At 43.2% G+C, this 26,856-nt stretch overlaps 1 protein-coding gene across 9 annotated transcripts in view; it reads left to right on the forward strand.

Moving 5' to 3' along the window:
* The window catches only part of XPNPEP3 (X-prolyl aminopeptidase 3), a 474,091-nt gene that overhangs the window by 171,081 nt on the left and 276,154 nt on the right, over positions 1-26,856 (forward strand). For all 9 annotated transcript variants that reach the window (XR_012226445.1, XM_073558042.1, XM_073558039.1 and 6 more), the window contains 4 exons: positions 9,838-10,248; positions 16,460-16,662; positions 18,492-18,554; positions 25,890-26,003. Coding sequence is in view for 8 of the 9 variants with exons in the window: in XM_073558042.1 (XP_073414143.1) it covers positions 9,838-10,248; positions 16,460-16,662; positions 18,492-18,554; positions 25,890-26,003 (791 nt within the window). In the remaining variant the exon portion in view is untranslated. The remainder of the gene's footprint in view (positions 1-9,837; positions 10,249-16,459; positions 16,663-18,491; positions 18,555-25,889; positions 26,004-26,856) is intronic.

Consider the following 26,856-nt stretch of genomic DNA (forward strand, 5'->3'; position numbering starts at 1 on the left):
GGTCTGTCTTGCTTTTCTTCCTCATCTGTCTCACTGTTACAGCCATCACATTCTAGCAAATCTGACCATTTCTCATGTGCAATCATGGTTCTAATCTGTGCAGTACAAATATCTGACACTGGCCACTGTCTCCTCCTGCGCCTATTCTTATTCACATTTTTCATTACATAAGCTTCAAAATTCCTTTGCATATTGTCATGCTGTTTCATTTGGTCTCTCAAGGCTGATTGCAAGCTAATCCTTTGCTCTATAGCTGTATGCAGCTCTAAACGCAAGTTATCTATCTCCTCCTGTAATCTTTGGGACACTTGCACACAGATCCATCCAACGGCTGCTGCAGCTTTCTGCTCTTTTGCATCATACCTTGAGAGCTCATATTTGCCAGCCACATCCTGAGGATTTGATAAGCGCTGTCCCTCCATATATTTGTTACATTCCTGTGCCATTGGGGTCCACTTTCCTGGTAATACCCATTCTGGCAAAGATCTGACACTATTCTCAACTGCTTTCCTACTCTTAACAAACTTATTCAATTTTGCAAACATTTTTATTCAAAACAATCCCATTTCTGACACCAATTTGTATTGTAAGGGTTTCCAATGGATTGTAATGAATAAGGAAATGCTCACACAAGAATTACTAAATTGATTTACGTAATAAGTGATAAGATTAACCTCTTCCCGACCGCCCACAGTAGATAAACGTTGGCGCTTGCTGGGCTTTGTGCAGCGCCGACGTTTACTGTCGGCGGTTTTGTGCCCCCCAGGACCCCCACATACCTTACAACACGTGGATCCCGATGCACAATGCATGCTGGGACCCCCGACGTCATCGAGACTTGATTGGTTCAGGTCCCGATGACGTCAGCGTCACAGCAGCCAATGGGAGCGATCGCTGGGAAAGCTGCTTGTTTCCCAGCGATCTCACTCATTGTAACGCGGCTTCTCCTCTGATCTAACACTGACAGATGATCAGAGGTGAAGCAGCGTTACTGTGTGACTAGATCGCTGTGCCAGGCAGCGATCTTGTCACACAGTAACGCTGCTTCTCCTCTGATCATCTGTCATTGTGATATCAGAGGAGAAGTCGCGTTATTATGTGCCAGGCAGCGATCTTGTCACATAGTAACGCTTCACCTCTGATCATCTGTCAGTGTGAGATCAGAGGAGAAGTGGCGTTACTATGAGTCAGATCGCAGGGCAGCGATCTTGTCACAAAAATAAAAAAAAGTAAAGAAAAAAAAAGCAGGTACACAGGTTAGGGTTAGTGCTAGGGCTGGGATTAAGGTTATGGGTGTGTTGGTGTTAGGTTTGTGGTTAGGGTTATGGTTAGGGCTGAGATTAGGGTTAGGGGTGTGTTGGGGTTAGGGTTGGAATTAGAATTGGGGGTTTCCACTGTTTAGGTACATCAGGGGCTCTGTAAATGCAATATGACGCCCGCAGACCATTCCATCAAAGTCTGCATTTCAGAACGTCACTACTTCCCTTCCGAGCCCCACCCTGTGCCCAAACAGTAGTTTTCTCCCACATATGGGGTACCAGCGTACTCAGGACAAATTGGACAACAACTCTTAGGGTTCAATTTCTCCTGTTACTCTTGTGAAAATAAAAAAATTGGGGGCTGAAAGATCATTTTTGTGGAAAAAAAATGATTTTTTTATTTTCACGCCTCTGTATTATAAACTTTACTGAAACACTTGGGGGTTCAAAGTGCTCACCACACATCTAGATAAGTCCCTTGGGGGGGTCTAATTTCCAAAATGGGGTCACTTGTGGGGGGTTTCCGCTGTTAAGGTACATCAGGGGCTCTGCAAACGCGACATGACACCCGCAGACCATTCCACCAAAGTCTGCATTTCAGAACGTCACTACTTCCCTTCTGAGCCCCACCGTGTGCCCAAACAGTAGTTTTCTCCCACATATGGGGCACTAGCGTACTCAGGACAAATTGGACAACAACTCTTAGGGTCCAATTTCTCCTGTTACCCTTGTGAAAATAAAAATTGGGGGCTAAAAGATCATTTTTGTGGAAAAAAAATGATTTTTTTATTTTCACGCCTCTGCATTATAAACTTTAGTGAAACACTTGGGGGTTCAAAGTGCTCACCACACATCTAGATAAGTCCCTTGGGGGGGTCTAATTTCCAAAATGGGGTCACTTGTGGGGGGTTTCCACTGTTTAGGTACATCAGGGGCTCTCCAAATGCGACATGGCATCCGATCTCAATTCCAGCCAATTCTGCATTGAAAAAGTCAAACGGCACTCCCTCCGTTCTGAGCTCTGGGTATTGGTGTATTCGGGAGAAATTGCACAAAAAATTTTGTGGTTCATTTTCTCTTTTTACACTTGTGAAAATAAAAAAAAATGGTTTTGAAGTAAAATGTTTGTGAAAAGAAGTTAAATGTTTATTTTTTCCTTCCATATTCCATTCATTCTTGTGAAGCACCTGAAGGGTTAATAAACTTCTTGAATGTGGTTTTGAGTACATTGAGAGGTGCAGTTTTTAGAATGGTGTCACTTTTGGGTATTTTCTGTCATATTGACCCCCCAAACTCACTTCAAATGTGAGGTGGTCCCTAAAAAAAATGGTGTTGCAAATTTTGTTGTAAAAATGAGAAATCGCTGGTCAACTTTTAACCCTTATAACTTCCTAAAAAAAAAACTATGTTTCCAAAATTGTGCAGATGTAAAGTAGACATGTGGGAAATGTTATTTATTAACTATTTTGTGCGATATCACTCTCTGATTTAAGGGCATAAAAATTAAAAGTTTGAAAATTGCAAATTTTTCTAAATTTTCGCCAAATTTTGATTTTTTTTAACAAATAAGCGCAGATCATATCTAAAAAATTTTTACCACCATCATGAAGTACAATATGTCATGAGAAAACAATGTCAGAATCAGTAGGATCCGTTGAAGCGTTCTAGAGTTATGACCTCATAAAGTGACACTGGTCAGAATTGAAAAAATTGTCCCGGTCACGAAGGCAAAAACAGGCTCGGGTGCGAAGGGGTTAAATAATAAACAATATAAAACTATAAATACAAATGCATTAATCAGAAATAAGCATTATACATACGTTACATTATTCAGATAGACGTCGACCAGTCATCCTCCAGGAGCCAAAAAAGAGAGTGAGCACATGTGTCCTAGTTCTTTTAAATGTCCAGCTAAAAGGTGTGTCCAGCCCCACCATGTGGGGAATGATGTCACAAGTCTATTGTGCATTGGCTATAAATACATCCCCTCAATACCTGTTTTAACCAGTATATAATACAGGAAGCTAGAGGGGGCCTCATTTGTGCCACATGGCAGAAATAAAGCAAGCTGGAGGAGGGGCTTTGGAGCACAAGATATCATCCTTGGGAAAGTTAACACACCCAATCTAATTAGGGTAGTTGCCTTGAATATCAATGGTCCTTTGTTGATGGATAAACAAATGAGCAGTAATTTACATTCCTTTATCTTAAGTTTCAGTGACCTTTTGCTTACCTCATCTCCGTGTATATTATATTAAACTGATTGAAACCATATAGAAATAACTCATAGTATACATAAGGATGTTACCTTTAGTAGCCATTCAAACTCATTTGTGTCAACTGCTGTGCATATTATTTGAATGTTTTGGGTTGTCATTATGATTTAAAAAGAGAAAACACAGTAGTTTGACAATAAATGGCTTCACCCAACCACTAACCATGAGTTGAGAAAAAGTTTTGGTTTGATCATTCATATTCTCTGGAAAAAAAAGGTCAGGAAAGCAAAAATTCTGCCGGGGTATGTAAACTTTTGAGCACAACTGTATGTTCAGTAAATGCACTCAATACGTGGTCAGTGCTCCTTTTGCATCAGTTACTGTATCAATGCGGCTTAGCATGGAGGCGATCAGCCTGTGGCACTGCTGAGGTGTTATGGAAGCCCTGGTTGCTTTGATAGCAGCCTTCTGCTCATCTGCATTCTTGGGTCTGCTGTCTCTCATCTTCCTCTTGGCAATACCCCATAGGGTCTCTAAGGGCTTAAGGTCAGGCAAGTTTGCTGGCCAATCAAGCACAGTGATAGTTGATATTAAACCAGGTATTGGTACTTTTGGCAGTGTGGACAGGTGCGAAATCTTGCTGGAAAAATGAAATATACATCTCCAAAAAGCTTGTCGGCAGAGGGAAGCATGAAGTGCTCTAAAAATTTCCTGGTAGACGGCTGTGTTGTCTTGATAAACACAGTGGAACTACACCAGCAGATGACATGGCTTCCCAAACCATCACTGATTGTGGAAACTTCACACTAGACCTCAAGCAGCTTGGATTGTGTGCCTCTCCATGCTTTCTCCAGACTCTCGGACCTTGATTTCCAAATGAAATGCAAAATTTACTTCAATCTGAAAATAACACATTGGACCACTGAGCAACAGTCTAGTTCGTTTTCTCCTTGGCCCAGGTAAGACCCTTCTGGCTTTTTCTATTGGTCATGAGAGGCTTGACACAAGGAATTCAACACTTGTACCCATGCCCTGGATACGTCGGTGTGTGGTGGCTTGAAGCAATGACTCCAGCAGCAGTCCACTCCATGTGAATCTCCCCCAAATTTTTGAGTGGCCTTTTCTTAACAATTCTTTAAAGGCTGTGGTTATCCCTGTTGCTTGTGCACCTTTTTCTACCACACTTTTTCCTTCCACTCAACTTTCCGTTAATTTGATTGGATGCAGAACTCTTTGAACTGCCAGCTTGTTTAGCAATTACCTTTTGTGGCTTACCCTCCTTGTAGAGTGTGTCAATGACTGCCTTCTGGGCATCTGTCAAGTCAGCAGTCTTTCCCATGATTGTGGAGCCTACTGAAACAGACTAAGGGACCTGTTATGAGCTCATTTTCTCCTTCACCTCTGATGTCTGATGAACTCCCTCTGCTAGTGAAAGGAGGTAGTGAAATTGATCTGGATGGGAAGAACCTGTCATCTGAACAGGTGGAGTGTGATTGGACATCCGGAATTTCTGAGTGGATATAAGGCAGCCGACGCCCTGCTGGATTGCTGGTGATCCTTTCTGCTCTGAGCTCTGGCATCCAGTTTAGTTCCTGTCTACTAAAAGCTAAGTTTTTGCTTTGCTATTTTTCCATGAGATTTTGTCTGTTTACTTAGTGTTTGTGTTCAGCCTGCCCTGTTTGGGACGGGCTGGACTCCATTTTTGTCTCTGATCAGTTGATCTCTTTGCTCTGTCTTCAAAATATACCTGAGTGCTGATATAGAGATTTTGAAGTCTAGCGACTTCAGGGCCTTTTCTATCAGATGTGTTGGACGTTATTTTTGGCAGGGTTTTTTGCGTGATTGCAGCCAGCATCTTTTCTGTCCTTTCCTATCTAGTTAGTTGGGCCCCATCATTTGCTCAGCCTGTCTTTGTCTGCGTTTGTGTTTTCATCTGTTTTTCAACGACAATACATGTTGGGGGCTGTCTATTGCTTTGGGGTCTGCTCTGGGGCAGTTTAGATTTCCCCTTTCTTTCTTTAGGCTTATGTAGCTCTCCGGCTGTGACGAGGGGTCTAGAGCACCGTAGGAACCCCCCACGGCTACTGTTAGTTGTGGTGAATAGGATCAGGGGTCTGCAATCCGCTAGCTATCAACCTCTCCGGTTTTCTGGACTTAGCTTGTGTTTTTGTTTTTTCCTCCTCCGGTGACTCATTCATAACAGGGACCTTACGCCTTACGTACGCCGTTGCAGGTGTTTTTTGTTAATTCTTCTAATTTACTGAGATAATGACTTTTGGGTTTTCATTGGCTGTAAGCCATATTCATGAACATAAATAGAAATAAACACTTGAAATGGATCACTCTGTTTGTAATGACTCTATTCAATATATGAGTTTCACTTTTTGTATTGAATAACTGAAATAAATTAACTTTTTGCTGATATTCTAATTTAGTGAGAAGCACTTGTGTATATACAGTATATAAGCATTTATCTCTAATTGCTCTATGTAATAGTTCATGTTAAAATCGCATTACAATCAGATCGCATTCACATGTAAATCGTATGTCATTTGGATGCTAGGTGATAAAAATCGCTTTGTACTTGCAAGACAATCGCTTGGCACTTCAATGACACTCTTCCCACTTTTCTGCACCAATATCGGAACATTTTTTTTTTTTTTACGGTGATGGGTATGAGCCCTTATAGATCAGATTGTTTCAAACGCAGCGGTACCAAATACGTGTGCTTTCTTTGTTTTTTCATACACGTACATATTAGTGTAATATTTTTTTATTTAGTGTTATATATACATATATATAAAGAGGCAGCACTCCAAAACTTATCCAAGTACAAAAAGGACATTAATAGCCCTGGTGGCGTTGCTACGCCACCAGGACTTTTAAAGTCCTTTTTGTACTTGGATAAGTATTAGAGTGCTGCCTCTTTTTTCTATTTTTCTGTTGCTTTGCAAGGAAGGGACTCCAAGCGTGGGAGGCTTATATGGGACTTTAACTTTTATTTCGCTGATCATTGTTCTCATGCATTGCAATGCACATGTATTGCAATGTATGAGACATGTCAGCTGTACACTGGCAGATCGGCTGTTAGACCCTGCTGCTGACTTGGGCTAACAAGCCACCATAGCTTGCAGACCTGGATGTCATCATTTAACCTTTGGCTGCCATGACAACACTTGGATAGTTTTAGATTATTTTTTTTTTTAAATTTGGGTGGTAAAAAAATTTTGAGGAAATTTGTTAAAAAAAGAATCATTTTAATTTTATCCCCATTTTCCGTGACCTATAAGACTTACATCTTTCAGTTTATGGGGCTCGGTGAGGGCTTATTTTTTTGTGCTCTGAGGTGAGATTTTTATCGGTACCATTTTCGGTAGATACAATATTTTGATCGTCGCTTATTGCATTTTATTGCAATGTTGCAGGGACAACATTTTTAATGCAAGTATATAAGAAAATAGTTTACATTAAATACGTAGGGATTTAGAATGAAATTTACTTCGCCATCGGACCACCCCTTTAAGAACAAGCAAACTTTGATCATGGTGATAATTGCAAGTGCAAATAGATTGAGGCTCAGTGCCAAGGGCAGCGGGAGCCATAAATACAGCACTGAACTTACCTACTATGAACCTTTCTAGTTGCCATATGTACAGTGGGTACGGAAAGTATTCGGACCCCTTTAAAGTATTCAATTTTTGTTTCATTGCAGACATTTGGTAAATTGCAAAATGTTCATTTTTTTCTCATTAATGTACACTCTGCACCCATCTTAGCTGGAAAAAAAAACAGAAATGTAGAAATTTTTGCAAATTAATTAAAAAAGTAAGTATTGAGTAAAGCACCGTTTTGAGCTAGTACAGCCTTGAGTCTTCTTGGGAATGATGCTGATTTGGGTTTCCTCTGCCATTCTTCCTTGCAGATCCTCTCCAGTTCTGTCAGGTTGGTTGGTAAAGGTTGGTGGACAGCCATTTTTAGGTCTCTCCAGAGATGCTTATTTGGGTTTATGTAATGAACGGGTCACCGAGGAGGATGGCAGGAACAGGCTAAGCCACCAGAAAACCTGAGAGGTTGGTAACTAAACGGATTGCAGACCCCTGATCCTATCAACACAACTAACAGTAGCCGTGGAGCGTTCCTATGATGCCCTAGACACTTCGTCACAGCCAGAGAACTAACTAAGCCTAAAGCCAGAAAGGTGAAATCTAAACTGCCCCGGAGCAGATCCCCAAAGGAATAGACAGCCCCCAAACATATATTGTCGGTGAGACAAGATGAGACACAAACACAAGCAGAAAACAGACTGAGCAAACGGTGGGGCCCAAGCTGTCTAGACAGGACAGGACAGAAAAGATGTCTGCAATCACGCACAAAACCCTAAAAAAATCCAACACTTCTGATATACAAAAAAACTGAGGCCACATGACCTCACCCCCGCTAGATCAGCACTCTGGTATAAACTGGAAGCAAAGCAAAACATACTAACATAACAGGGGACTGAACAAGCTATAACATATGAAGCAGGGTCCAGCGCTGCCCCCAGCAGGGAGCACGCTGAACCCTAGCAACAAAGCAGAAACAAAAAAAAGGCACAACCAGATTAGATGCAAAGGATTGGCAAAACAATCACTTAGCTGAACCATGCAGATCAGGCAGGGGACAAAAGAACTCCAAATGCACAGGGAGGAAATCACCAGCAACCACCAAGAGCAGCCAGCTCTTATATGCTAATTATATGCTCCCAGCCAGTAATCCCAGGTTCCCAATTATCGTCGTCAGGTGGGGAACTTCCATCAACCTGGTCAGCTCCACTACTCTAAGTAGGGAGCAGAGGGAGCTTCGGCTCAGAACTCCGAGCAAGGGAATTCACAACAGGTTTAGGTCAGAGCTTTGGTTGGGCCAGTCAAGAATGGTCACAGAGTTGTTCTGAAGCCACTCCTTTGTTATTTTAGCTGTGTGCTTAGGGTCATTGTATTGTTGGAAGGTGAACCTTCGGCCAAGTCTGAGGTCCAGAGCACTCTAAGAGAGGTTTTCATCCAGGATTTCTCTGTACTTAGCCACATTCATGTTTCCTTCAATTGCAACCAGTCATCCTGTCCCTGCAGCTGAAAAACACCCTCATATCATGATTCTGCCACCAACAGGTTTCACTGTTGGGATTGTATTGGGCATGAAATGAGCAGTGCCTGGTTTTCTCCATACATACCGCTTGGAATTATCACCAAAAAGTTCTATCTTCATCTCATCAGACCAGAGAATCTTATTTCTCATAGTCTGGGAGTCCTTCATGTGTTTTATTTAGGAAACTATACGGGCTTTCATATGTCTTGCACTGATGAGAGGCTTCCATCGGGCCACTATGCCATAAAGGCCCCACTGGTGGAGGGCTGAAGTGATAGTTGACTTTGTGGAACTAACTCACATCTCCCTACTGCATCTGTGGAGGTCAGCCACAGTGATCTTGGGGTTCTTCTTTACCTGTCTCACCAGGGCTCTTCTCCCACGATTGCTCAGTTTAGCTGGACAGCCATGTCTAGGAAGACTTCTAGTGGTCCCAAACTTCTTCTATTTAAGGATTATGGAGGCCACTGTGCTCTTAGGAACATTGAGCACTGCAGAAATTATTTTGTAACCTTGGCCAGATGTGCTGCTTGGCAAGTTCTATTGACCTCATGATTCTCATTTGGTCTGACATGCACTGTGAGCTGTGAGGTCTTATATAGACAGGTGTGTGCCTTTACAAATCAAGTCCTATCAGTTTAATTAAACACAGCTGGACTCCAATGAAGGAGTAGAACCATCTCAAGGAGGATCACTAGGAAATGGACAACATGTGACTTAAATATGAGTGTCTGAACAAAGGGAATGAATACTTATGACCATGTGATATTTCAGTTTTTCTTTTTTAATTTGCAAACATTTCTACATTTCTGGGGGGTTTTCAGACAAGATTTTGTGCAGAGGCGCACATTAATGAGAAAAAAAATAACTTTTTTGAATTTACCAAATGGCTTCAGTGAAACAAAGAGTGAAAAATGTAAAGGGGTCTGAATACTTTCCGTACCTATGTATGTGATCTCTGAAGGTTCAAGTAATGGAACTCCTAGCGAACACAAGCACTCAGAGACTGGGCACGCTTGCATATTAATTTTGCAAATGAGAGGGAGAAAAGGTCAAGAATGCTTTGAGGCCATGTTCCCATTTATGTAGTGTTTACACAACCAAATCTGCATCACATATACATTGTTAAAAAATCACTAAAATGCAAAGTATAAAAAAATAGATTTACACTCTAAAATGAAACAGTAATAGCCATCTTTTGTAAGAATTATGTAATGCAAATTGTCCTTTTTTTGTTGCAGGGGAGGTGACGCCAGGATTGACACAGACAGAGTACGCCCTTCGCCGTCACAAGCTGATGTCTGAGATACAAACAGAATCTCAAGCTTTGGGACTTGACACAGATCATGCTGCAGTTTTCCTATCCAGCGCGATCATGTACATGACAAATGACATTCCCTTTCCATTTCATCAGAACAATGACTTTCTCTACTTGTGTGGATTTTTAGAGCCAGATAGCATCCTTCTTTTACAAAGCAGGCCAGGGCATTGTATGCCGTCTCACACAGCCACGCTCTTTGTACCACGCAGAGACGCTGGACGGGAATTATGGGATGGACCTCGCTCTGGCCCTGACGGAGCAGTTGCATTAACTGGCGTAGATGAAGCTTATCCCTTAGAGGAGTTTAAACATATACTACCCAAACTACTTGGTATGTGGATCTCTATTTTTAAATTAAACGGGGACTCTGACTCTCTTTCTGCTCCTTCTATCAATATAAACCAAATATAAAATAGTTACATTCACAACCTATTCAGTAATCCAATAAGATTGTCAGCAGCAGAAGACAGGACACGCATAGATATGGAGACCCCGTGGATATAGTAGAAAATCTAGTAATGCTCTGGGTAGTCACTACGGCTGGAAGGAACTGTTGCATGAAGTTGTACAATTGATCAAGTCCACCAGGGTCTTCTCTGTATATACTGTATTTTTCGGACTATAAGACACACTTTTTTCCCCAAAAGTTTTTTTGGGAAATGGGGGGGGGGAGTTATTTATACTCCGAATGTACTTACCAGGAGTGTAACGGCAGCTGGTGTCGGGCGATTCTGCTGGCACTAGACTGGGAAGAAGGGGTGTTAGGTGGTCTGACGCTGCAGGTTTGGTGGTGCTGGGGCTCTGCTGACATTTTGTTAAAGCCTGGAGCCCTCGCACTTTCATTCCTGCAATGCGGTGGCCTCCGCTGGAGGCGGCGCATGTGCAGATTGAGATCCCGAGATCTCAGTGCCAAAATCTCAATCTATGCATGCGCCGCCTCTGGCCTCCATTTTTGCGGTGACCACCACATTGCAGCAATGGATGTGCTGGGGTTCTGGGCTTTCACAAAATGGCAGTGAAGCACCTGCACCATGGAACCTGCTGCACCAGCCTGGGATGGGAGTCAGATCATCGCCGGACCACCGAACACCACCTGTGACCCCTACTCCACCAGCACTGCCGATAACCCCCTTATATGTAAATGGAGTTGAACAAAAATGGACGGATTGTCATTTTTTTCCTTTACTTAACCCATATTAAAAGTTAACTCATACAAGTTTGACAAAATGGCCCTTACAGGGCTTCATTGGGGAGCTTAAAATATATTTACCGTATATACTCATGTATAAGCCGACCCGTGTATAAGCCGACCCCCCTAATTTTGCCACAAAAAACTGGGAAAACTTATTGACTCGTGTATAAGCCTAGGGTGGAAAATGCAGCAGTTACTGGTAAATTTCAAAAATAAAAATAGGTACCAATAAAAGTAAAATTAATTGAGACATCAGTAGGTTAAATGTTTTTGAATATCCATATTGAATCAGGAGCCCCATATAATGCTCCATACAAAATACACCCCATATAATGCTGCACAAAGGTTAATAATGGCCCCATAAGATGCTCCATAGAATAATATGCCCCATATAATGCTGCATAAAGGTTATGGCCCCATAAGATGCTCCATAGATTATGCCCCCATAAGATGCTCCATAGACTATGCCCCCATATGCTGCCCCATAGACTATGCCCCCATATGCTGCCCCATAGAATATGGCCCCATTTGCTGCCCCATAGAATATGCCCCCATATGCTGCTCCATGGAATATGCCCCCATATGCTGCTCCATAGAATATGCCCCCATATGCTGCTCCACGGAATATGCCCCCATATGCTGCTCCACGGAATATGCCCCCATATGCTGCTCCACGGAATATGCCCCCATATGCTGCTCCACGGAATATGCCCCCATGTGCTGCTCCATGGAATATGCCCCCATGTGCTGCTCCATAGAATATGCCCCCATGTGCTGCTCCATAGATTATGCCCCCATATGCTGCTCCATAGATTATGCCCCCATATGCGGCTCCATAGATTATGCCCCCATATGCTGCTCCATAGATTATGCCCCCATATGCGGCTCCATAGATTATGCCCCCATAAGCTGCTCCATAGAATATGCCCCATATGCTGCAAAAAAAAAATGACATACTCACCTCTCCTGCTCAGGACCCGGCACCTGTGATATTCACCTGTCCGGGGTCCATCGCTACTCACCACTGTCTGCGTGTCCTCTGTCAGTGACTGTTCAGCCAGCAGAGGGAGCGGCGCACACTAACCACGTCACCGCGGCCCCTGCTGGCTAAACATCACGGACACAGGAAGCAGCAGACGGCGGTGAGCAGCGTGGGAACGAGGACAGGTGAATATTGCTATACTCACCCGTCCTGGAACGTCTCTGCAGCCAAGCTTCTCCACTGTCTCCCTTCCTGCCTTCAGCGGTCACGTGATACCGCTCATTACCACTCATGAATATGTGCATATTCATGAGTTTAATGAGCGGTACCACGTGACCACTGAAGGCAGGAAGGGAGACAGTGGAGAAGCGAGGGGGCTGCAGAGAGTGCCAGGACGGGTGAGTATGATCTGTGACACCCCCTCCCCCGCTGACCCCCAGGTTTATGACTCGTGTATAAGCCAAGAGGGGGACTTTCAGCCCAAAAAAATGGGCTGAAAATCTCGGCTTATACACGAGTATATACGGTACATCAATATAACATCAAACACTGTAAGGGCTTATATACATTTTATTGTTTTCAATTACCACTTTATCTGCTGTTTAAGACTACTTATGGCCACATGACGAAATTTTTTAGCTGAGTGCTGCCTGTGGAGAAAACGGCCTTCTCCCGTACCCATCTTACATCAGTGTCATTCAGGTGGACTGTTGAGATGACCTTTTTTTCTCGCGGATTGAATGTTCACAGGAAAAAAAAATTGCAGCTTTCACTGGCCTCTCCTGTAGTTTGAATGAGACCTATGCAAGTCTATAGGTTGTGATGCAGTGACCCCTGTGACAGCTAGGGGGTGCTGTATGGGCTTGCCAGGACATGCATGCAGGTGTTTCCTTTATTGTGATGGGGAAATGGTGAGCGGCAGGATTGTAAAAGGCCGATATGTATCACAAGGGTGGGTGCCTTGTGATGGAAGCTGGAACGTGTATTGATCAACAGAGGTACTGCTGAGGGTTTGTTACTGTGTATTAGAGAAGCTTCCAGGTGGCTTGGTGAGATGGGTGGGACCAGTCCCCTACAAACCCACCGAGGTGCGTGTGTATGAACGCCCAAAGTAAAGCCTGTGTGTGTGGCTGTATGTGTGTAATAGAACCTGTTGTGAGGTCATAACCATGTGATCCATACCTCACCTGTGGGTGTGGTTATGTACCATATAATGTGCCTGAGGTCTGGTCACATGAAGAGAGAGTGTGTACGTGAATGGTTCAGGGTGCAAGGTCCTGGAAGGTCAGTGTTGGGAGATTCTGGGAGAAGAATTGTATCCCTGGAGCAGGTGCTGTGACCTCAGACCTGATGAGGTGTGAGTGTTGGACGGTCTCAGGATGGGACGGACGTCCTGAATAGCACCCGCTGAGGCCCTGGACCTGGTGGCCGGTGTGTTGGGAGACCCTGGGAGGAGGGTTGGATCCCTGAATAGCACCCAGTGAGGCCTGTGTGTTGGACGGTTCCAAAGTGGGGACGGACGTCTTGAATAGCACACAGACAGGCCACGTGTGTTTGCAGCGTCAGTGACGGCACTGCATTGGGGGAGCTACTGTCCGTCTGTGGATCTGGACTGTCAGGTGGCCTGGTGAGCAAGGCATTGTCCGGGATGGTGATCCCAGTTCGGCAGCTTCCCTGGGAGAGAGGACTACCAAAGAGTCGGCATCTGGAGCAGGAGCTCCTGCGAGGTAACCCCCGACATGGGATATAACTGTTGGTGCTTGTGAGGTTCTATGAACGTTAATGAACTGTTTGGCATGCAGTCCCTAACGGTCACTGGACAGAGAGGTCCAGTGTGTTTAGGGACTGCAAGGAAAAGCCATAACCTGTAAATGTCCTGGACTATGTGTTAAGCCTGTGAAGTGTAACATGGCCTACAGCATGTACAGCACCATGGAATCAATGGTGCTAGATAAATAAATAATAATGCAGCGGTTTATGATGTTTGAATAATCCAAAATGGACTGTTTATGTGGAAAAACCTGTGCCGGACCCTATTAATCTGCTGCCAAGTGAGTGTCCCCCAACACTAACAATAAGCGCTACCTTACAGGGTACTAAAAAATATTTGATCCCATATACATCAACCATATAGAATCCAATTTTAAGTATACATTGCAATTCTTAACATAAACTGTTTTTTGGTTTTGTACATTTTATTTCCCACCGATGTTTAAAAACGAATGGCATACAGCATACAGATACATGACTACAGAGGAGAAAAATATATTTTTTTAGATGAAATTCATTTTTTTTTTCATAGACTTGTGTGAACTTGTGAAGCTGTTCCACAGTGCCTCCCTCTCACTTTTGGAATGCTATGTTACTGATTGGGAGTGAAGGTTGCTTCCTTCTTCTTATGCAAGCCATCCTCCTGACAAAGCCTTCCCAGCAGTCACTCACAGATTACGGTGCATTGCACCCTAATATTTACATGCAGTCCACACCCACTGACAACGTTAAATAACTGATGTGTGCCATTTATACTGTCGTGGAAATTTGCTCTTGACATTTCACATACAAGCTATGAATAGAGCAGGCAGTGAGCAAAGGAAGAGTGGGGATGCAGAGCAGGTCTACCATGACAATACAGATAAATGGCACACATCACAGATGAGGCTTTGTCAGAGGGCACGGCTTACATTGAAGCATGTAGTCAGCTAAACCCCCTCATCTGTTACTGCTGGGAAGGAGGCTTTGTCAGGCGGCTGGCTTGCATAAGGATCCAGAAACAAGCGATCCAGAAAGGAGGGGGAGCACTCAGGAGCAGCATCGGTGTCCCAGTGAGTAATCATAAATAGGACATAACATGGCTATTGAAAACCGTAATATCAAAATTAGCCTTTATATTTTTTATATTATGTTGACATAATACAATTTAATCTCCATGTTGTATCTTTTCTAAATATAAAAACTACAGCTCGTCTAGTAAAAAGCAAGTAGTGAATCTGAAAATAAACAGGTATAGCTATAACAGTGATGAATGAATGAGCCAAAAAGAAATCTTCTGAACAAGTGCATCACAAAAATGTCATGGTGTATAGGCCTGTTTTGTGCTTACTATTTCTAGTGTGTAATGTGGCAGCGGCACTCGGGATTTTGCGATAGTGGACTACATAAAAGGATGTGTGATTAATTGTGATTAATAATTCATGTATCACACTATTAGTTATTGATTTGTTATTTATTACACATGGAGCAGTGAGTTGAGTGCTACACGGTGATATGTGATTGTAAACTGGAGAGAAGTTATTCACTAAGTTACTAACGGGGTGGGTGGATGATTACTGTAATACCTTACCTACACCAGGCTTCTGTAAGGGGGAGGTGATTTCAATATTAGGGGCTAATATGACCAAAAAAAAACAGCCTATATATGATTTCTGTATGGGCTGATAATTAGCCGCTACTGAAATAATACCAGCCCCCACCAAGATCATATATTTCTGTAGAGTTCATAATGGCCTCCTACAGAAGTCACCTGCGTATACATAAATGTCAGTTGCTGATGGGAGCTTTGTTGAAGTTGATTTAAAAAGGTTGTCCATGCAAATGTGATAATGCTTACAAACTTAAATTCTCCCAAAAATTTCCAATCATAATTCTCCTGACAACTTCAGCTGAGGGGTGGCGCTTTCATTTTCACCTTAGACAACAAAAAGCAACATTCGGTCCTGCTTACATCAGAAATTGAAATCTATATCCGCTATAAACAGTCATAGTTTTGTACTATAGTTGCATTATAATTTGCAGATTGATTTAGAAAACCGACTCAAAGTAATAAAACTTAAAGGGAGCCTATCAGTAGGTTTTTAGATGCAAAGTAACGTTTGTCAGTATAGTCTGTGTTTCTGGTGTCTCATAATCCATCTCCGAATTGTTATGCAAATGAGCGTGCAAGCACAGAGGCTGGACCTGCACTGACACCCCTCTGGCATCTCTCTGCCTCTTTCTCCTCCCAGTGATTGACAGATCACTCTTGTTTGTGACCTGCTTCCCTGACCTGTTAATTACTGGCAGGAGGCCAGGAATCGGCGATATAATAGAGGCCGGCGAGCTGTCGGTGCAGGCCAAGCCCCTGCACTTGTGAGTTCATCTGCACAATAATTCATCAATGGATTAGGAGACAAGGAGTTATAAAATAAAGGTGTGGAAGTAGTCTACAGGTATGTTACCTACAACTACTTTACAACTACCCAAATTCGTGACTACGATACTTTGAGGTCTAAAAACCTGCTGACAGGTTCCCTTTAATAGGAAGGCTTCTGTAATTACTGTCATTACATTTAAATGTTGTTTTTATTTTTGTTGTGCTTTATCATGTTTCAGATGAGAAGATCACTCTGTGGTACGACTACATGAGACCGCCTCACCATTCGCTACACTCTAACTTCATCCAACCTCTTGTAGCGTCAAACTCCAAGCTCAAGAATAGGATCAAGTTTACTCAACGCATCACACAGCGCCTTCGCTTAATTAAGTCTCAAGCTGAAATTGATCTTATGAAAAAAGCAGGCCATATTTCTTCTCATGTACGGAAGTTTAGAAATCATTGTGAACACCATCAATTTTACTTTTCTAGCGTGTAATACAGGGTGGGCCATTTATTTACCTAAATAAAATAGGAATGGTTGGTTGTATCAACTTCCTGTTTGTGGCACATTAGTATATGGGAGGGGGAAACTTTTCAAGATGGATGATGAGCATGGCAGCCATTTTGAAGTCGGCCATTTTGGATCCAACTTTATTTTTTCCAATGGGAAGAGGGTCATGTGACACATCAAGCTTATTGAGAATTTCACAAGAAAAACAATGGTGTGTTTGGTTTTAACGTAACTTTATTCTTTCATGAGTTATTTAGAAGTTTATGACTACTTATAAAATGTGTTCAAAGTGCTGCCCATCATGTTGGATTGTCAATGCAACCCTCTTCTCCCTCTCTTGACACACTGATAGCAATAACGCAGAAGAACTGCTAGTCTAAGGGGGTCAGATTCCTTGTAGGAATGCTCGGACCTGACACCCATAATGTAGTTTTGCACCATCTATCTTGCTGGAAAAACTCAGGGAATGTGTCATCTTCAGTGCGTAAAGAGGGCAACACATCATCATGTAGCAATTTCAGATACCAGTGGCATTGAGGTTTCCATTGATGAAGAATGGCCCCACTATCTTTGTACCCCATATACCACACCATTCCATCAATTATGGGTGTCAGGTCTGAGCATTCCTACATGAACAGTTTCCTGGAAAATGGATTGGTCATCGTGGGCCAGTTGAATGGTCACCAAGGTCTCCCGATCTGACCCACTTAAACTTTTATCTTTGGGGTCATATGAAAGCATTTGTCTATGCTGTGAAGATACGAGATGTGCAGCTTCTAAAACAATGGATACTGGAAGCCTGTGCTAGCATGTCTTCTGTGGTGTTGCTATCAGTGTGTCAAGAGTGGGAGAATAGGGTTGCATTGACAATCCAACACAATGGGCGGCACTTTGAAGTGTTAACTTTATTCTGTAAGTCAGTGCAATTATAGTGATGCAAAAATTATCTAGTTTTATTAATTTTGTACAAGTAATAAGCTCTTCAAAAAATAGGTTGTTTTTGACGCCATATTCTGAGAGCCATAAGTTTTACGGCTCTCGGCTGCCGATCTGTCTGAGGACTTCTTTTTTGCGTGACAGCCTGTTATTTTCAATTGTACCATTTTTGTGTTAAAGGCCATTTCTTTTTATCACTCTTTGGGGTGCAAAATGATCAATAAAACCAGAAATTCTAGATTTTATTTTATTTTAACAAAATTCATTATTAGGTATAATTAACGTGTTATCTTTATTATGTGGGTCACAGTTTTTATTGGTGCCATTTTTAGGTGCATGCGCCTTTTTCGATAATTTTTTATGAATTTATTTTTGTGAGAGGCAAAAACAAATAAAACTAAATTGAGAATTGTTTTTTCTATTTTATTTTTTATATAGGTTATCTGCAGTATCGACATTTTAATTTAATTCTGCAGGTCTATATTAATATTATATTCAAGTAATGTTTAACTTAAACTCGACTAGAAAATAATTTTTAGACAAAAATCTTTTGTCATATTCTGAGACCTTTTTCAGATTTATGTTTACATTGCAGTATAAGGGCTTGCTTTTGCATAATGAGGTGTACTTTTATTGGTATCATTTTAAGTTACTTGCAACTTTTTGGTTTATGAGTTAGTGGCTGGGGTATCTGAGGGTTAGTGTTCAAGAGCAAATAAAAGGAAATGGCCCCTCTTTTAATGTTTTATTGAGTGAAAATAATTTCTGTGCATTACATGTTGTATGTACGTTACATTCTTTTTTTGGCTTTTGCCTTTTAGGCTTTCATAGAGACTATGCATTGGAGTAAGGCTCATGTGGATGAAGCTTTATTATATGCCAAGGTGAGAACTATATCCTGCAAAACTGTGACTTTATTGCATTTCTACTGTGATTACTTACTCGTCTGCTTAATGACATTTTAATAAAATCCCTGTTTTCTCTACTGCAGATCTAGTAGTGCTTAGAATGTTGAGCTCTGTATAACCCCGCCCACACCACTGATTTGCAGAAAGCTATTGATCAGTGGGTCAGGTTTATACAGAACAGGAGGACTACATGGCACAAGACAACTGGTCCTCTAGTAATAATCTCCTGTTGTTAAACACTGATTTTATTGAAGTAAGCAGACGAGTAAGTAATACATCCCTGTAATCGGGGTCTCTGCCCCTACATAATGCTGCTCTCAGATTATACAGCAAAAAACTGCTTACAAATTCCCCTTAACCCCTTTCTGACATCTGACGTACTATCCCATCCAGGTGACCCGGGCCCGTATGACCATGGACGGGATAGTACGTCATGCCCTGTAATGCGATACCGCGACGGTGATCACATTCAAATTCCGATGCCACCTCACCTTAGGGAAGATGGTGTCGGCATCCCGGTCAATGATCCCAGCCTCCCGAGCGCTGTGATTGGCTGTTCCATTCTGAACAGCCAATCTCAGCCTTTCTCATTGTTTCAGCCAAACCGATGTACCCCCCCCCCGAATTGGCGCGATCGCAACAATTGCGCCAATCGCAAGGCACAGCAGCGGTATTACCGTGCTGTGCCCTTCCGGTACCTGCTTGGATCGGTGCTGTAATAGCACCGATCCTATGCCGGAGCCTAGGACAGGCCCAGTAGGGACTGCAGGAGCTGATTGGCGCGATCGGTGTCATCGTCAATTGTGCCAATCACAGGGCACAGCTGCGGTCGCGCTGTGACCGCTCTGTGCCCTGCTGGTGACCAGGCTGTGACCTGCCTAGATTCGGAGCGATCCTAGGCAGTTGCGATGGTCACCAGGGCCAGCAGTGATTGGTGGGATCGATGTGATCATACAGTCCCACCAATGACAGGTCACAGCAGCGGTATGACCCCTCTGTGACCTGTCACCTGCCTGTGACCTGTCTGACTACTCTTCAGGGGTCCTCACGCTAGCTGAGGATTCCCTACAGAGCTGTCATACTGCTGGATCTCCTGTTGTGCTGGGCTTTGTGGTGCCACAGCAGCCTGTGACACCACAATCCCTGCTGAAGAAAAAAGAAAGAAGAGAGACTACATCTGTAAGTTTTGATCCCTGATCAATCTCTCTTCATCCCCCCATCCCCCTATTATTTCCCCCTCTTTTTACCCTCTCCACGCCTGTTTGTGCATCTTCCATTTTTTCTCCCCCTTTTGCGCCACCTAACTACAACCCTAACTGTTGATCCCTGCCCGATCTCTCTTCATCCAACCCAATCCCCCCTTCCCCCTCTTTTTACCCCCCTCCACCCCCCTTTGCGCAGCCGCCGAGCGTTGATTGGTAACGCAGTTCACCGATCAACACTCGTGCTCGCTTTTTTTTCTCTGCCCCCTTTGCACCAACTCTGTACACACATCCCGCAGCCGCCAAACTTTGATAAGTGACGCAGTTCACTTATCAGAGCTTGTGCCTGACGTTTTCCATATTTTTCACCTCCTTTGCCCCACCTGACTGCAACCCTATCTGTTGATCTCTGATCCCTGCCCAATCTCTCTTCATCCACCCCAATCCCCCCTTCCCCCCCTCTTTCTACCCCCCTCCACTCCCCTTTGCGCAGCCGCCGTGCGTTGATTGGTGACGCAGTTCACCGATCAACACTTGTGCTCCCTTTTTTTCTCAGCCCCTTTGCGCCAGCTCTTTTACACACATCCCGCCGCAGCCACCAAACTTTGATAAGTGATGCAGTTCACCTATCAGAGCTCATGCCTGATGTTCCCCCCCTTTGCGCCACCCCCATGCGCACATACAGTTGCCGCCGAACTTTGATAAGTGAAACAGTTCATTTATCAGAGCTAGAGCCTGCTGTTTTAGACACTTTTATTTTCACCATCTCCATGCACACATTCAGCAGGCGCCGAATTTTGATAAGTGACACAGTTCACTTATCACAGCTAGGGCCTGCTGTTTTAGACTTTTTTTTTCCACAGGCATTTTTTTCTCCCTATTTGCTATTTTTCTTTTAGCTTTTTCTTTTCAGAATAGTTTACACCAATCACTATCCGCCAACACATACAGTTATTAATAAAGTACACCCAAGCACCATACTCACAAAAAAAATGGCCCTCTCATCACGTTCGTGCCAACAGAGCTATTCATTGGAGGAGGCATATTCTTTCCTTTCCTCCGCCACTGATAGCGAGGAAGAGGATTCCACATTTCTATACTTTAACGATTCTTCATTCTCTTCTTCCTCCTCATCTGCCTCCTCGGGTCCTGCAGAACCGCCACGCAGACGCCCCAGGACAGAAGATGAGGCAGCGCTCACCATTCCCGCAGCTGAACCAGCGCACCCCATTGCGGACCCCGTATGGACCTCGCCCCCCCGAAAATTATGAGCCACTGATTCCTGATTTTGTGACAGAATCAGGAATCACGTTTGATACCACCAGCCTCACAGAAATAGACTTTTTAAGTCTTTTTCTCTGAGGATTTTGTTAACTTCATGGTGGAGCAAACTAATTTGTACGCTCGTCAATTTTTGGAACAAAACCCACGTTCATCATTTTCTAACTGGTATCCTGTAGACGCAGTTGAAATGACGCAGTTTTGGGGCCTGGTCCTTCATATGGGGATCCTGAAGAAGCCAGAACTTCGGCAATGTTGGAGTGGTGATATTTTTTATAGCACTCCAGTGTTCCGAATGGTCATGGCACGAACGCGTTTTTAGGCCATCCACAAATTCCTGCATTATACTGATAATGCACAGTGTCCCGCACGAGATGGACCCCAACTTTGACCATCTTTTCCAAGTTCGGCCGGTCATCGAACAGTTCAACAAAAACAAAAAAAAGTTTGCTGAAGTGTACATCTGCCTAGATTCCATCAGCAAGATGGCCAGGTACGGAATTAAACTCTACAAACTGTGTGAGAGTACCTCAGGGGACACCCACAGGTTTAGAGAATACGAAGGGAAAGACACCAGGATTGAACCCCCCTGAGTGTCCCCTGTCCTGGGAGTGAGTGGGAAAATTGTGTGGGATTTGGTGCACCCACTGCTGTATAAAGGTTATCACCTCTACACCGATAACTTTTACACCAGCATCCCATTCTACAAATCCCTCTCTGCGCGTGGTACCGTAGCCTGCGGTACTGTTCGCAAAAATCTGAGAGGCCTCCCAAAAATGCTACTTGGGCAGATGCTCAGAAGGGGTGACAGCAGAGCCCAATGTAGCGATCACATGCTGGTGGTCAAGGACAAGAGGCATGTCCTTCTCTTAACCACCATACACGGTGATGGCAGCGCCCTCAGCACTGTACGGGGTACCTCTACCCAGGTCAGCAAACCGACCTGTGTACTAGGGTACAACAAAAACATGGGGGGCGTTGATTTCTCCGATCAACTCCTCCAACCGTACAATGCTTTGAGAAAGGTCAAGGTGTGGTACAAAAAGCTGGCCGTTCACATCGTACAAATGGCAATGCTCAACGCTTTCCTGCTGTCACGATGTGCACGCCACACCGATACGTTGTACCTTCAGTTCCAGGAGGTAGTGGTTAAGGCCCTGATATTTGGCACTCCGGAAGGAGCGGGCCCCAGTACTTCTGGAACTAAAGCTGCTTGTATCTTACCAGGTCTGCATTTTCCGGGGGTGGTCTGCCAACTGGAAGAAAAGGTAACCCTCAAAAAAGGTGCCGAGTGTGTTACAAAAGGGTAAAATGCAAGGACACCATTTATCAATGCGACACCTGCCCCGAAAAACCTGGCCTGTGTATGAAGGATTGCTTCAAATTGTACCACACCTCCATGCACTACTAATTTACTTTACAGGAAACAGTAGATTAGTTCCAAAAAGGGCACATCTAGATTTGTTCCTTGGAGGTCTAGTATCCAAAATGATGTCACTTGTGGTTTTTTTTTAATGTTTAGACAGATCAGGGGCTCTGCACACGGGATGTGATGTCCGCAGACCATTCAATCAAAGTCTGCATTCCAAAACGTAACTACTTCCCTTTCGAGCCCCAACATGTGTCCAAACAGTAGTTTTCTAGTTTTCTCCCACATGTGGGGTACCAGCGTACTCATGACAAATTGGACAACAACTTTTGGGTCCAATTTCTCCTGTTACCCTTGGGAAAATTAAAAATCGGGGACTAAAAGATCATTTTTGTGAGAAAAAAAATAGGATTTTATATTTTCACGCCCGGCATTAGAAACTTTAACAAAACACTTGGGATTCATAGTGCTCACCACACTTCTAGATAAGTTCCTTAGGGGGTCTAGTTTCCAAAATGGGGTCACTTGTGGGGGGTTTCCACTGTTTAAGCACATCGGGGGCTCTCAAAACGCGACATGGCGTCCAATCTCAATTCCAGCCAATTTTAGTTTTAAAAACTCAAACGGCACTCCTTTCTTTCCGAGCCGTACCGTGTACCCAAACAGTGCCCCCCCCCCCCACATATGGGGTATCAGTGTTCTCAGGACAATTTGGACAACAACTTTTGGGGTCTAATTTCTACTGTTACCCTTGGGAAAATAAAAAATTGGGGACTATAAAAAAATCAGTTTTGTCGAAAAAAAAATATTTTTTTTTTCACACCCAGACATTATAAACTTTAGCGAAACACTTGGGGGTTAAAAGTGTTCACCATACTTCTAGATAAGTTCTTTAGGGGGTCTAGTTTCCAAAACAGGGTCACTTGTGGGGGGTTTCCATTATTTAGGCACATCAGGTTCTAGCTAAACGTGACATGGCATCCAATCTCAATTCCAGCCAATTTTAGTTTGAAAAAGTCACACGGCGCTCCTTCCTTTCTGAGCCCTACCGTGTGCCAAAACAGTGATCCCCCCCACATATGAGGTATCAGCGTATTCTGTACAAATTGGACAACAACTTTTGGGGTCCAATTTCTCCTGTTACCTTTGTGAAAATTGGGGGCGAAACGATCATTTTCTGAAAAAAGTATGATTTTTTACGGCTCTCCGTTGTAAGCTTCTGTGAATCACTTGGGGGTTAAAAAGTGCTCACCACACATCTAGATAAGTTCATTAGAGGGTCTAGTTTTCCAAAATTGGGTCACTTGTGGGGGGTTTCCACTGTTTAGGCATATCAGGGGCTCCCTAAATGCGACATGGCGTCCGGTCTCAATTCCAGCCAATTTTAGTTTGAAAAAGTCAAACGGCGCTCCTTCCCTTCCGAGCCCTGCCGTGTACCCAAACAGTGGTCCCCCCCCCACATATGGGGTATCAGCGTACTCAGAACAAATTGCACAATAACTTTTGGAGTCAATTTCCTCCTTTTCCCCTTGGGAAAATAAAAATAATTGATGCTAAAAGATCATTTTTGTGACTAAATAGTTAAATGTTCATTTTTTCCTTCCACGTTTCTTCTACTCCTGTGAAACACCTAAAGGGTTAATAAACTTTTTGAATGTGGGTTTGATCAGCATGAGGGGTGCAGTTTACAATGGTGTCACTTTGGGGTATTTTCTGCCATATAGACCCCTCAAAGTGACTTCAAATGTGAGGTGGTCCCTAAAAAAATGGATTTGTAAACTCTGTTGTAAAAATGAGAAATCGCTGGTCAACTTTTAACCCTTATAACTTCCTAACAAAAAAAAAAAATTGCTTCCAAAATTGTGCAGATGTAAAGTAGACATGTGTGAAATGTTATTTATTTACAAATTTGTGTGACATATGTCTCTGTTTTAAGGGCATAAAAATTCAAAGTTTGGAAATTGCAAAATTTTCCAAATTTTCGCCATATTTCCTTTTTTTACACAAATAAACGCAAGTTATATCGAAGAAATTTTACCATTAACGTGAAGTACAATATGTCATGAAAAACATTCTAAGAATTGCCAAGATTCGTTGAAGCGTTCCAGAGTTATTACCTCATAAATGGACAGTGGTCAGAATTGTTAAAATTGGCCCGGTCATTAACGTGCAAACCACCCTTGGGGGTAAAGGGGTTAATAGTGATATGTCCAATATGTGGTGTTTCTGCTTATAACCCAGCTATTTTAAAGCATGCAGGACAAAGACCCAAGGCACAAATAAATAGCATACAGTTCCATCACACTACCCAAATATAAGTGAATATATGCATATAAAAGGGTTACTACACTCATATGGAAAGATGATAAGGGATTCACAAAGATCTGATACATATCTTAGCTGGAAATGAATACCATCCGAGAATACCCACAAGAATATACTTGAAATTCCTCATAGATTTACAACATCAGATTTGACAGGAGTGACAAAAGACAAAGACACTAAAGGACCTGTCACACTAAGCGATATCGCTAGCAATATCGCTATAACGTCACTGGTTTTTGTGACGTTATAGCGATATCGCTAGCGATATCGCTATGTCTGATACTTACCACCGACCACTCCCCCGCTGGTTATCGCTGATCGCGTGAGAACGTCCTGGACTGTTTCTCGTCGTCAGCTTCCTGCTGGGGCTTCCTGCTGTGACGACGAGCGACGCGTGGACGCGGGCGGGAGGACGTCTTCATCGCCTCGTCTGACAGGTAAGTAGCGACCCCCGACCCCTGCGATGTCGCTGGTGAGATCTGCCTGTGTGGCAGCTCACTAGCGACCACTTAGCGATGTACCAGCGATCCTGACCGCGTCATATCGCTGGTCGGGATCGCTGGTACATCTCTAAGTGTGACAGTACCTTTAGGGAAAGGTAGGGAAGGGAAAAAAAGCTAAGGAAGATAGAAACTGAAAGTGTGCATTTTGCTGCTCCCATTAATAATCCCACAGAACCCACACTGCTTCTGATAGGTGTATTCTGACATTTAGAGTAGCAGTTACATATTCAATTTGACGCACAGCACACACCTGGTTGCAATACTCCTGTCCAGAGGGAGGAGCGAAGTGTTCCTCCAGCAACAAGCAATCAAACATCCAGCAGTTAGCTGTGGGGGAGCTCTTGCCCATCTCCCTTGTGGTCACATTGAGGAGAAAAACTTAGGGGTCTAATGTAATATCTGTGAATAAAATCTTGTAATGTGACCATGATCTAACCGTGCGTATGGACTGGAATTGCCCTATAGAAACAACCCCTTAAATGTTTCTTCTCATTCTCTGTGTTGTCGAGACGACTGTAAAACATGAATTGCCATATTCAACATGTGAAACGTTAGCTTCTTGAGCTAAGAGTCTCACTAAAGACATGGTTTTTTTATTACATTATTATCACTATATTTTATTCCTTAACAGTTTGATTTTGAGTGTCGAATCCGGGGTGCTGAAATTCTTGCTTACCCACCAGTGGTCGCCGGAGGGAATAGAGCGAACACTCTGCACTATGTGAAAAATAACCAGATAATAAAGGTGTGTATGAGGCCTGAAGTACTATATTGCTTTTACTTTTATTTTATTCAGTGATACAGTGCAGGATTGTTGTTCTTTATCGACTTTAGACACATTTTTTCCACAGTGAATAACATTTCATTTCTTTATTTAAATATGGTGGAAAAAGTTTTAACTGCAGTGGTTGATTACAGGGATTTCCCAAGTAAAACATTGAAGAGAGTAAGGAGGGCAAAGACTCGGAAATATGCAGCAATTACAGACCAATCTCTTTATTGAATAACGATCTTAAATTGTTTGCAAAAATGATTGCTAAAAGAATAGGTCTGGTATTAGACACATTAATCTCACCGGAACAAGTGGGGTTTGTCGGGTGCAGAGAAGGTAGGGATAACACTCTAAGGGTCTTATACCTGATGCAACATGCTAAAATCCATCACAAACCATTGGTGTTGATGGGAACAGATGCGGAAAAGGCATTCGACAGCGTGGACTGGACTTTTATGCAAGAGACCCTGGAGAAATTTGGGTTTCCTCCACTGTTAATCAATGCCATTTTTCAAATGTACACATACCCAACTGCCAGGATAAGGATAAATGGAGACTTGTCCACCCCCTTTGTAATTAATAACGGCACCCGTCAAGGTTGCCCGCTCTCGCCGACCCTGTTTATTTTAACTATTGAAACTCTGATTCAAAACCTTAAGCCCCCGTTACACACTGCGATATCGCTAGCAATATCGCAGTAAAGTCACCGATTTTGTGACGTTGCAGCGATATTGCTAGCGATATCGCTGCATGTGATACTTACCTCCGACCGGCTCCCCCGTTGGTTATCGCTGATCGCGCGAGAAGCTCCTGGACCATTCCTCGT

Source organism: Dendrobates tinctorius, unplaced genomic scaffold, assembly GCF_039654945.1.
Source record: "Dendrobates tinctorius isolate UK_male_01 unplaced genomic scaffold, ASM3965494v1 ptg000012l, whole genome shotgun sequence".
NCBI lineage: Eukaryota > Metazoa > Chordata > Amphibia > Anura > Dendrobatidae > Dendrobates > Dendrobates tinctorius.